The sequence below is a fragment of the Hylobates moloch genome, unplaced genomic scaffold, assembly GCF_009828535.3.
Source record: "Hylobates moloch isolate HMO894 unplaced genomic scaffold, HMol_V3 SCAFFOLD_3, whole genome shotgun sequence".
In the NCBI taxonomy this organism is placed as follows: Eukaryota; Metazoa; Chordata; class Mammalia; order Primates; family Hylobatidae; genus Hylobates; species Hylobates moloch.
Genome location: NW_026652278.1, coordinates 16,486,236 through 16,499,949, shown reverse-complemented (window position 1 = coordinate 16,499,949; position 13,714 = coordinate 16,486,236). Strand labels below are relative to the sequence as shown.

At 39.0% G+C, this 13,714-nt stretch overlaps 1 protein-coding gene across 4 annotated transcripts in view; it reads right to left on the bottom strand.

Moving 5' to 3' along the window:
- SHTN1 (shootin 1) overlaps positions 1-13,714 on the bottom strand; it is a 123,594-nt gene that overhangs the window by 82,300 nt on the left and 27,580 nt on the right. For 3 of the 4 annotated variants that reach the window (XM_032176815.2, XM_058435975.1, XM_032176841.2), the window contains exon 3: positions 4,673-4,733. In XM_032176815.2, the coding sequence (XP_032032706.1) occupies positions 4,673-4,733 (61 nt within the window). Of the gene's footprint in view, positions 1-1,386; positions 1,499-4,672; positions 4,734-13,714 lie in introns of those variants that run through there. The other variant, XM_058435974.1, reaches the window with a different exon arrangement.

The following is a 13,714-nucleotide window of genomic DNA, read 5'->3' as shown; positions in this document are numbered from 1 at the left end:
CATTAGAGCAGGGATTTTGTTTTACACGTCTGATTCTCTTGCACCTAGCACAATGCTACATGCAAAGTAGGTGCTCGTGTTAGTGTCTGTTTGAAGGATTGAAGGCCTAAGCTCATCTGTGAACAGCCTTTTATGAGAATGTTCTCTATAGTATAGAATTGCTTAGGAAACAACTACCATCACCATCTGTTGAGCCTGACTATGTGTCCAGCCTCGTGCTAAACTCTTCGTGTGTTCCCTCCCTCACGAAGACTCACAACAATCCTAACACGTAGGGATCATCGCAGCAATTTCATATTTGAGAACACGGAGGCACAGAGAAGTTAAATAACATACTCCAAATCACAGAGTTCTAGCTGGTAAAGCCCAGCTAAAACCATTTCCAGGTGACTCTACTTTTCTATAGTCCTTTCTAATTCATTACACAAGGTGTCACCACCAATGATGTTGCTTCTAGAGCAAATCTCCTCTCCCAACTCCAACTCCCGGCGATATTTAGATGTACAATATCTCTAAAGCATATGTGGTGAACATATCACAAATTCTTCTTCAACATCAGACCACTTTAAAAGTTTTCCATGTGGTAAGGAAAGAGCCATGAAAGTTGGCACATATGTAGGAAAATCGGTGTGTCCTTAAAACAGATTAATGGATTTAACATTGTGGTTGAAAAGATATAAAAGGGGCTGTACATGGTGGCTCATGCCTGTAATCCCAGCACTTTGGGAGGCCGAGGCAGGCAGATCACCTGAGGTTGGGAGTTCGAGACCAGCCTGGCCAACATGGTGAAACCCTGTCTATGCTAAAAATACAATGTTAGCTGCCTGCAATCCCAGCTACTTTGGAGGCTAAGGCAGGAGAATCACTTGAACTCAGGAGGCAGAGGTTGCAGTGGGCCGAGAACACGCCATTGTACTTCAGCCTGGGCAAAAAGAGCAAAACTCCATCTCAAAAATAAATAAATAAATAAATAAATAGATATGAAAGGTGTTTAGTTACTTTTCCTTTCACAGGAATCTGGTCTAGCGAACACAGCTTTGCTATGTGGTGGTGTTCTTTGTGTGTAGGAGGAAGGCTCAGAGAGAGCTAGCAGAGGATCAAAAATGACATGGACACATGGATAAAAACATTTATCCTGGGAAAAGTATGCTAAGCTAGGGAGAGTAGAGCCCTATGGCCAAAGCTTTTCCTAACCCTTATTCAGCTGTTCCCTAGGCCTAGGCCGGGTGTGGTGGCTCATGCCTGTAATCCCAGCACTTTTGAGAGGCTGAGGCAACAGGGCAACAGAATCACTTGAGATCAAGAGTTCAAGACCAACATGGCCAACATGGTGAAAGCCCATCTCTACTAAAAATACAAAAAATAGCCAGGCATGAGGGCACCCACCTGTAATCCAAGCTACTTGGGAGAGTGAGGCACAAGAATTGCTTGAATCCAGGAGGCGGAGGTTGCAGCGAGGAGAGATCACGCCACTGCATTCCAGTCTGGGCAATAGAATGAGACTCTGTCTCAAAAAAAAAAAAAAAAAAAAAAAAAGACGTAGGCCTAGTAGGTAAACATAGGCCTAGAAGGTAAACATTACAGGGATTTCAGATTTCAACTCAGCACCAAAAGAAACTTTCCTCCACCACTGTCCAAATGTGGAGTCTGGTGCCAAAGAACTAACTCCCTAAAGGTAAATGATATGAACTCTTAATACTGAAGGGCAATCAGGCACTGGATATTTTAGTTGATGAGATGGTGGTAGTAGCAACTAATATTTATTGAGCACTTACTATATGCCAGGTACAGTGTTAAGCATTTTTTATACAGATTATCTTTTTTTACCCTCAAATGGTCTATGAAGCAAGGTCATTTATACCAATTTTATTAATGCAGAAATGGATTCACAAAAACTAATGCTCTTCACTGGTGATAAAAATACTGCCTATTCCCTTCCAAATCTGAAATTCTACCCTCTGCTCAAAAGCCATGAATTATTTATCCCAGATACAGTTTTCTGACAAATTAAGTTTTCTTAGTCCTCATTTGTTTTGTTTTTTGGGTTTTTTTTGAGATGGAGTCTGACTCTGTCGCCAGTCTGGAGTGCAGTGGCAAGATCTCGGCTTACTGCAACCTCCGCCTCCCGGGTTCAAGTGATTCTCCTGCCTCAGCCTCCAAAGTAGCTAGGACTACAGGCGCCCGCCACCACGCCTGGCTAATTTTTTGTATTTTTAGTAGAGACGGGGTTTCACCGTGTTAGCCAAGATGGTCTTGATCTCCCTGACCTCGTGATCCACCTGCCTCGGCCTCCCAAAGTGCTGGGATTACAGGAGTGAGCCATCGCACCCGGCCAAGTCCTTGTTTTCTCTCCTTTTGAGACTGAGTAAAGAGTTGGTACTCTGTTGTTCTGAGTTACCAAGAGAGTAAGAAAAAAAGAATTAGTACTCTGTTTTCCTAACATCCAAGCCTTAAATTAATTAAAGACACTTAGTAAAGGTAAAAACTAAATGCATACAACCATACAGATTGTTGTACTAATCTTCCAATCAATCCTCTCAGGCTTTGAGTTGCTCATAAGGAAAAATGTAAATTTTTAAAACTACCAAAGGTATTCAGAGGAAGAGACAAAGAAAGGGAAAAGAAAAATGGCAGATGAAAGCAGAATTTAAATGTTACTTCGAAGGTTGATTTTGGGGAATGTTGCTTCTGGTTTTGCATAATGCAGGAGGCAAAGTCCCTACTGCCTACCTAGACCAAAATATTTTATAAGCCCTAGACCAAATATTTTATAAGCCCAACCATAAGGAACTTGAACTATTCCCACTGCATACCAATCCATTATCAATAATTCAAGCATATTAACTGGTAACAATGCCAATGGTATAACTCTTTAAGAATAAGTACATTCCATAAGTAAAAAAGTACCATATAATTGGAATTCATACATATGCAAATAAGAGATATTTCTAGCATAGCATATTGGCCTCCAAAGACATGTAATATTAACAAGATTCCCCTTGGATGTTCTCTGTTACAACCTTACAACCAGACACTGAAATAAACTTGCTGCTGAAATTTAACCATAATGCTACATTTGTATGGCTGTTTTACCTAGAATAAAATGTTCTGTTGTGTAGTTACCAAATCAACTCTTTATAAATAATCAAATACCCTGACTGACAGAGCATCTGCAGAATGATGGAGAAAGGCCTTGTTTCCAAGAGAGGGGTCACTTTCCCTGCTACGGTCTGACCCTTTGCCTATGACATATTTCCATCTGATCCTTCTGGGTCTGATCAGCTATGTTGTCTTAGGGGATAAATAACAGATTTACATACATAAAAAAATAGCAAAAATTTGGAAAGTATAGCTTTTGTGGGAATGTAACTTTCTTCAGTGAGAGGGCTATTTCAAACATTCATACTCTTAAAATGTTTAAGTTCTATGAAGCTTTCATTCCTTTTCTCTATTCTTGAACCACTTTATTAAGGTATAAGTGACATGTAAAAAGCCATACATATTTCACGTATACAACATGATGAGTTTGGGGGATTATTATACACCTGTGAGACCATCACCACCATCAAGGCTGCAGACATATCCATCGCCTCCCAAAGTTTCCTTCTGTCCTCTTTATTTACTTATTTTCTTTTGTAGTAACAATACTTAACATAAGATCTACCCTCTTGGTAAATTTTAAGTATATAACACAGTATTATTAGCTATAGGCACAATGCTGTACAGTGGATCTCCAGTGTAATTCCTTTTCTATGAGTTAACCTCAGGAACTATTTAGATTACTGTAAAGATGTAAGTGTCAGAATACCTGCCATCACATTATTTATAATAGCTAAAAACCAGGAATAATCTGTCAGTGAAAGAATAATTAAATACATTATGGTACTATCCTATAATGGAATACTACGGACAACAATTAAAACTGATGAACAGGCTGGGTACAGTGGCTCCCACCTGTAATTCCAGCACTTTGGGAGGCTGAGGCGGGAGGATCACAAGGTCAAGAGATTAGGACCATCCTGGCCAATATGGTGAAACCCCGTCTCTACTAAAAATACAAAAATTAGCTGGGCGTGGTGGTGTGCACTTGTAGTTCCAGCTACTTGGGAGGCTGAGGCAGGAGAATTGCTTAAACCCAGGAGGCAGAGGTTGCAGTGAGCCAAGATCTTGCTACTGCACTCCAGCCTAGTGATAGAGCGAGACTCCATCTCAAAAAAACAAACAAACAAAAAACTGATGTACATCTGTACTGACATACAAATATGACCATGAGTACTATTTACTGAAAAAAGCAGGCTGCAAAACTGAATTCAAAACATGATTACATTTTTTACTACACAAATAAAAGACCAACAAGGAGAGACTATAAAGTACTAGCATTGGCCTTTTTCAAGGAGCCAACAAGCCATTTTTGTTCTCCTTTAACTTTTCTGTATAGTTAAACTGTTTTATAACAAGTACAGGTTTTTCTAACACCCTTGATGAAACAATGATGCTTATTCCATTTCTTTAAAGCTTAAAGTAATGCCTGGGCATGTTTGGACAAAGAAGGAAGTCTTGATTTCTTGATTGCATGACCAGGACATTAGCAACTAAACAGGGTATATATCTACTCACATAATCCCCAATACGCTATATGTGTTATAATAATTCCACTGAAATGCTTACGTACTTTTCTGAAATTCTTCCAGTTTTTTAACAGCTTCATCTCGTTCTTGCTTAATTTTGTCACACTGAAATGAGAGAAGTAAACAAATGTTAAACTTCAATCATAAATTTTAAATTTGAAAAGGCAAGCAAGAGCAAACTTACAAACAACAGCAATTTTCTGAAAACAAAACCAAATTTAAAACCTTTGAAAAGCATCAATGGTCATATATGAACTTGCACTGCTCAGCCAGCATGGTGTTTGTGCCATTTGTATCTGGCCAATTTCCTCAGACCTTCTAAGATATGAATCACCTTCCTGCTCATTATCTCCTCAGTAATAGCCCGATTTAACATCCTTGAGTTAAAATACATTCATTCTTTAAGGGAATGTTTGTACCTCTTTTTATGTTTGGCTAATGCTATACATAGTCACTCATGTACGGGTCTGATTCCAAACAGCTTCACCTATCCAGAACATTGGTGCATACTTGGGAGGGAATGGAAAGACTACCACAGGCTGGGCGTGGTGGCTTGCGCCTGTAATCCCAGCACTTTGGGAGGCCGAGGCAGGCGGATCACGAGGTCAGGGGTATGAGACCAGCCTGGCCAAAGAGACCAGCTTGGCCAACACGGTGAAAAGCCGTCTCTACTAAAAATACAAAAATTAGCCAGGTGTGGTGGCACGTGCCTGTAATCCCAGCTACTCGGGAGGCTGAGGCAGGAGAATTGCTTCAGCCCAGGAGGCAGAAGTTGCACTGAGCCAAGATCACACCATTGCACTCCAGCCTGGGTGACAGAGCAAGACTCTGACTCAAAAAAAAGACTACTGAATGAGGGCAAAAGGCAGCCACACGGCACACACTCTCACCCAAGAAAAAGTGATCCATGTGTCCTCAGAATTCTGAATAGAGGAAGGTACCAAATTAAAAGGAGAGAAGATAAAATATTCCATACTAAGCACATATCATTTATATAAACCAATTTTTAATTTAAAAAGGTGGGAGAACTCACTGAAAAGACTTTGGGAGGCAAGACCATAAAAGGCAAAAATAACTATTAGAGCATAAGGACCTTTTAGGGTATCTGGTATAGAAACAAGTATCTCCTGTATTGATAGGCCCCTGGAGGCATTAATGAATTTTTTTTAAAAACCTAATGTTTATTATTATAAGGACTGAATTCAGTATATCTTGAATTTCATAAAACAGGGATATATAACAAGATATTCACCACAAGTAGCTAAAACATTAAAAAGTAATTTCTAGCTATTAGAGGAGTAATTTAAAATGTATTATCTTGGGAATACCTTATTCCCTAAGAGTGCTATATGAATAAAGCACAATTTTAAATTATATTTGATTGCTAACCTGCCAGATAAATATATAGGAATTTCATCCCTTTGGATATTAATTCCAATTTTCAATAGCTAAAAAATTATGTGTCACATAATGTGAAAAATCCAGATTAAAACAATGAGATAGTCTCACCTATCAGACTGGCAAAAACTGAAAAAATCTGATACCGGGAGACAGCAACTCTCATAGACCACTGATGGATGTGTCAATTGGTATAATTACTTTGGAAATAAACTTCTATCAAAATTGAATATATACTTTCCTATGACTCAGCAATTCTACTTCTAGAATTGGTGTATATACCCAGAGAATCTCTAGTAATGTATAACATATACAAAAATGTTCCACATTTTTAATAATAATACATCATGGTATGTTCATATACTACACTACAGAGCAGTGAAAATGAATAAAGCCATATGTATCAACATAAATGTTAAAAACCATCACGTTGGCTGGGCACGGTGGCTCAAGCCTGTAATCCCAGCACTTTGGGAGGCCAAGGCAGGCGGATCATGAGGTCAAGAGATCAAGACCATCCTTGCCAACATGGTGAAACCCCATCTCTACTAAAAATACAAAAATTAGCTGGGTGTGGTGGCACACGCCTGTACTCCCAGCTACCCGGGAGGCTGAGGCAGGAGAATTGCTTGAACCCATGAGGCGGAGGTTGCAGTGAGCCAAGATCATGCCACTGCACTCCAGCCTGGCGACAGAGTGAGACTTCATCTCAAAAAAAAAAAAAAAAAACCATCATGTTTAATGAGTTGCAGAAGATATATCAGATATATCAAATAACATCTTACATACACAAATCATCTCATATGCTTTGATACATCTAATATATATAAAAATATGAAATGAAAAGAAATATACAACATTTATGACAGTAGTTGTCTCTTAGGAGATAGGGAGAGGAATGGGACTAGAAATGGTGAGAACTTTCAGTTGTATTTGCTGCATTCCTTATTTTTGAATTTCAAGAGAAATAACAGTTCTGTGCAATGGGTATTGTTGTACTATTCTCTGCCCTTTCCTGTCCTTTCAAAATATTTAAAAAATAAAAAAGTAAGAAGCTTGCAGTTCAGTTTTCCCCTTTAGTCGTTAAAGAACCACTGAAATGTCATACTGTCCCTGTTCATATGGGTAAATGTATTCTGGCAAGAGAACATGAAGCAAGTACACAGTGTTAAATTAGCAAATCTGGTTACTAAGTCCTGACTCAGGATCCCCCGCCCAGTCAAAATGAATTAGGCTGGACCTAACTTATTTACTAAAGGAGAAGGCATTTCTTTGATTAAGGTTTCCCTGTGGCAATCCCATCCTCTGTAAAAAATAATAATAATTCTGTCTAATATAGTCTGTAGTTTCAGCTTAAACAAACAACATTTATGATTTTTTGGTGTTTAAAATTCTAAATAGTAGAGTTCTAAATTCGCATATAGGCTTTTCTTAGCTCCTTCCTCAACCCAAGTGGACTACATTAGACATCATAATCCTTAATGATAGGAGATTTCTGGCTAGCAGTTTCAGGAATGTTCCTCTCATTTTCTAGAATGGGCCTCTGTTTGTTCTGGACTTCCCCACCACCCCTACCAGTCTGTCTACCTTCCTCCAACAATGCACAGTGTAGCATAAGGCACAAAAAGAAACCTAGTTTCCGACTAGGCTCAAACTCCTGAGTCATGATTGCCAAGTGAAATATATCTGGTACTTTACTTTCAAATTAATTTAATGTTTCTTAATCTGGCATTTCTGAAAAATGTGAGATGTCTTGTAAAAAACTGTCTTCATTTAAGAGCTGGCACTTGGGAGTGTTGCTCCTGACTTAATATCACTTGGTTCCCTCTATGTAGCTCTCGAAGCTCTACCTAAAGGAATTAGAGGTTTATTCAATTCTTGCTTCAGTCAAATAGCCAGAGTTTTTAGTGAGACTTTGGATGGCAAAAGCATTAAACAGGAATGGTGCTCCATCTAGTCAGATCTGAAAAAGGCCACCAGTTGACATCATACACAATCACTAATGTGATGCATGACAATTTTAAGTAGGCTTGTACTAGTTGCCCCGAAGAAAAACATTAGGTTCATGCTCTCTGCTGTTAAGGCCCAGGTAGACAAACTCAGGTTAATAACAGGTCTCAACATCAGTTTTATTCCAACATGTAGGTAGCCCATTTCTATAGTCCAGCTATATGTGTTCACACTAATCCTATGGTTATCATCAGCAGATTCACAAGCTGTCTCCCATCCCCAGCTGTGTTCTATCAGGGGTCTTCATGTTGCTTTGCTTTCTATTTTCTGCAACCACATTATGCTAGAACTGGCAGCCACAGAATTTACCATCTGTTATGCTGAAAGGGGTGTGAGTTGGGGGTGGGGAGAGTCTACACATGCTGCAAATGCAGCTTACTTATTCTGAACCAGAACTGAGCAAAATATTGAGGATGTACGCATTTACTAAAAGCAGAAATCCAAACACCCACTTATTTCATCTTTTTAGGTGAACCCAGAAAAGAATCTTGCAAACTTTCTCTCATTCTATCAACAGAGGGAAGTCAGCCAGGATTACGGGCCTTTTTGGAAGAATGTTTCATCTTTCCACCACACAGAAGCCCCTCACCCATCCCACCCCTTCCTCTACCCTGCTCACGCAGCTGCACCATTTGTAAAAACTGCTTCTTTTTGTGTGAGAATTGCTCATGAAGACTTTGCAATAGCAACAGATGTTCTTGGGCCTACATCACTTAATTATGATGCCCAACGATTCTCTGTAGCTCAAGGCTGGGGTAGAACCCAGTGGCACAACTGCTGGCTCATGTAAGCAAGCTGGATAACATTATATCTACTCTAGAGTCTCTACTTGGCTCTTTATGAAGGGATGAATTGACCGGAGGTTGGCCTTGCTGGTTTTGAAAGCCCTTAATATTAGAAGCCCTGGCTATTTTCCAGATCTCTTCCTTGAGCCTCATCCAGGCAGATACCTGGCTTCTGAAACTAAACCAGGATTTCTGAGCATTGGCAGACTAATTTGTAGAGAAACAGCCTTTCCAGTGTGAATTAGTATCTTCCTTGCACCACCCACTCCCCAAAATGGGCAGCTCAGTTATTCATCCCTCTCTCACATATTCATCCAACTACCATCAACATTAAAATGTCTGCTTCAAACGGCTCAGCAGAAGTACAGATAACTGATACAGATACCAAGACATCTTTATATTCTGTTGTACGTATATGTTATGCAAGAAAAACCTCAACATTCTAAATTGTATCTAACTTCCACTAATATAAATATTCATGCTTGTCTTCCTGGTGCACAAATGCATCAGAGGGTTGCTAGACTATAGATAAGGCAGTTTGGGGCATATATGCACTGCATATGCACAATACCAAGATAGGGGACAATCTATACGTAGGCAAGTACATTACAGTTGACTGAATCAGACTTTTAAGCAAGTATCTACTATAATCATTGAATGTCATTATTTCCTTCCTCTGAGAACTGAACAAATTTATACAGGGCCCACACAGCCCAGCCACTATGTTAAACACTGGGCACAATACATGAACACAATAGACAATGTGTTCTCACAAAAACTTATGATCTACCACAAAAGATCAACAAATGAAGTAAGCAATTCATAAGGACACCCGATATAATGTGAGAAATACTGCCAAACCAGAACTGAAATGTACCCATTTCCTAAGGAACGTACAGCAGAGCCTACAACAATACTAAGTCTGAAGAAGTTTAATGCTACATCATTTTTCTTGAAGTTCATTAATGTCCAGTTACAACAGTTAAAGATTTAAACATGCCCAGCATCAGAATTGTGTGTAATTTACCTGTTTACCTGTTTTAGAATCCTTGGCATACAATGAAAGGACCATCAATTCATTTTTAATAGTAATCGACAATTTTACTGCTCCACCTATGTAAGTCTGGCCAGAACTGTGCTTTCTGGATGTCTACACTCTTATCCATAAAGAATACAACACATTAAATCATTCCCACTAGGATGGAATTCCTTTCACTCTCTTTCTCTTTTGGTGTCCTTCTTTCTTCCAATTCAAAGTTCTTTCCCTCCAATTTTCACAGGCAAAAAAGAAGTGGTAGCTGCCCTCAAAGCTGTCTTGCAGCATTCTCCAAATTCTAGGTATTGTGTGTTAGATGGAAACACATGTCATCAGAACAGAGATCCTTGCTCTTTGTTTCTAGATAGATTGCTGTTAATAAGAGACTCATTTTCACTTTCAAACTGCTAAGTAATTACTTTTTCTCTGGCACAACCACTTGCCACTCTGTCTCAAAGAAACTGCATGTATGTGGATGTATTATGCATGAACAGTTAGCATAATGGATGCATATCTTGCTCTTTAAAGTGGCTTCTTTATTGATTTTTTTTAAAAAATAAAATACTTTGGGACCTTCATCTCTGAATATTACACAAGAGGAAGAAATTTTAACAATAGACAACTGAGCCAAGATGCAAACAGTATCATATATCCTGCTTCTTGAAACATAAGTCTTGGAAAGTGTCTGTCTCATTCTCTTTTCATTCATTGTTCCTGGCAAGCTGACAGAACCGCCTGATGCACTGTTACAGTAGCTCACCCAAACGACTTCTAATCAGCCACTTAAACATTTATGCATTTCAAAACTTGATCTCAGAACATAATACTAAACATAAATACTTACTATTTAAAGGCAGACATTCTTCTATTATACAGATTTCCTTCTTTTTATGCACACTCCACACACACCCCCACCCCCACCACTCTGAGAAACATGAAAGCTATTCCATTCAAAGCTCAATGACGCTTTCCCCCCATATAGGAAAAAAACCCAAACGATTATGACAAAGATCCTGAGTGAGTCATAAGAGAATGCCCTTCAATTGTAGACGCATGACTAACATTTGTATATGGTGATTACTACACAAGCAAAGTAAACCATTTTATTTGGTTGATTGCAAAATGTATAGTCATCTATTTTTCCATACCCCAAAAATATAAATTTGAAGAGTTGTTCACCTCAGTATGATAGGCTCTTACTTTTTCACATACTGCTAAGTCCATTTAGAAAATGGGCAAAAAATAATGGAAAGTAGCAAGTAGCACCATTTCCATAATCCCCATTTATCTTGATGTTAAAAAAAAAAAACTCGCTGTTTTTACATTTTAAGGCAACCCACACCATTTGCTTATACTCTAATATTTTGATAATAAATTTTGCTTGATAAATGTGATACATACGTACATAAATATGCAGATGTCTTATTACCAAAAAAGCAATAAATTCTGCTTGTGAGAGAGTTAGAGAAGACCTTGAAAAACCTAAGGGACATTTATTAAGCCAAGCATTAAAGGCTAGCAAAAGTTTATCACATGGAAAAGAGTAGGAACCTTGTCTTTTTATTCTTTGTCCATTGCCCAGCCATGCTGTAGGCACTCAGTGCAGCATAATTGATCGTGGTTATTTGTCAATTTATTTGGGGTCCTCATTAGAATGGTTTTACTCAAGAGTAGGACCTTCATATATTTTTCTTTACACCCCAGTACTCAGAAGGCATTCAATAAAAAGGTTTCCCTTCAAAAGAGCTTTCCTCATAAACCCAAACAGATTGACTCCATCCTCAAAGTCACTGATAAAAAAAAAACATAAAAGAGTCAGCAGTTTTCCTAAAATGGAAGAACCGCAAAAAAAAGAGAAAAGATCCATCAAAACACTGGTCCATTCCCCTGCCCCAAATTTCCTGCTTTTATCCTTGGGATGCATTATGCCAGAATCTATATGTATATATACAAGTACACACATACATATACACACACATGTGAATGTTTTGAGATAAGATTGATTTGATACTTATATTCAACTTTCAGTTTTTCAACACAAACCAATAGCTGGTAAAGGCAAATGACCAGAAAAGGATCGGGTCTGATAATTTGCTGTGGAAAACTCATGCACTAACAATACAGAATTAGAATAAAGTTAGGACCTTTGTGGAAGAAGAGTCAATAAGCTCCCACTGTTCACCTGCATCTAAAAGAACATCGTGCTCAGAAGACCCATGTTTGAATCTAGACTCTGCCATGATCTGTGTAACACTGGGAACCTCACTCAAGCCCTGCGGTACTGTTCTCTCCTCTGTGAAATGGAGCGGACACACTGCTGTGTGGAGCATGAGACAGGGAGATGACAGAGCATGGATGTCCCACAGCAGCTTCTTTCACCATGCAGCCTCTAAACAACTGCTTTCCCTGAAGAGTACCATGTCAGACCACTTGTCTCAACGCAAGAGACTCCAAACAGGGCAGGAAAAGATCCTACCCAAAGGAATCACATCCACCGCCTCCTCCCATTGATAAGGTTCATGGCCTGGCGACAAAGATAGTAGACATGTGGAAGGGAAAATACGTTGCAATTTATTTTTTTGCTTCCTCTGTTCATTCTAAATTTCCCTACACCAAATTAACCATGGCAAAAGGAGTCTTACTTTAATTTGCTGTCCCTGAACGATTTAACTGCACTCTGGTTTGGGACCACGAATGAAAGGATGGCCATATGTATTTGCTGATGTCAACTGGACAAAGCTCACCCAGCCAGGCACAAGAGAGTGCTTTCCGAGAAAATGCTGTTCTCCATTTACCACCTCCGGAACTAAAGCTGCTTTTACTCATTCTACACTCTATAAAAGGCTTTTATTATATGCTTCCCTCTTTTGTAATACAGCCCCCCCCCCCTTTTTGAGGAAAAATCTGCAGTAATAAGCAAGCTAGTCTTTTAACAGAAGATAAACAGAGTGCAGTGAACTTAAAACCACTCTACTTTCTTTTACCCAACCACACAGCATTCCATATTGCTTTCATTTCTTTTCTTCCCGTTTCTGTTAATAGTTATTTTTAAAGAATTACAACAGAAGCAGGTCAATAATGCCTACAGATGTCATGAAAGTATGGCCATACTCCATGCAGAGAAACACGTAAACAGTTAATGGGCTGAGGTAATTTAGAATCCTCCTTTTACCAAATGCATTTTACCTATAATTCCACTTGCATAACGGATGATTCACTTAAAACCTCGCTGCAGAAAGTGTCTGTCAGTTAAACAACCATCGTCTCCACCAACAACAGATGTTTACAGAGCATCTACTATGTATTTTTAGGGCACTGCTAGGTCTACATGTAAGCAAGGATTAAACAAGAAGAATAAATAAAAAATTTTATCTTCTTCCTCTTACATTATTCATTTACTTCTATCATCCTTCTTTCTCTATTACATGAAGACAACTGTTTGCGTTCCCTTCTCTTACCTTCTAGGTTAAGTCAAAGAGTGCTCCTGAATTAACCCCTCCAACTTGCTTTGTTCTTCTCGTGGGTCAGGAGCAGCTATGAAAGAGACTCAGTGACTGATATCATCTCAGTCTCTTTGTTCTCCTACAGCTGGAAGATAGCTGAGTATCTTAGAGCAAGATGCTCAAGTTATCCAGCCTAAGCATTACCCACTAGGTTTACTTTGGAATTTTGGGGCATCAGGGGCCCAGGATCTAAGAACAACCTCCTTACCTATTTATGTCCTCAGGACATTTGTGATTTTGCATGGTTACAGGGTTGGAATTAGAAATCAGGCCAAACTACTATTTTCAGTGACTTTCTTACTGTGTCTGTGTGTGTGTGTGTGTGTGTGTGTGTGTGTGTGTGTGTGTGTGTGT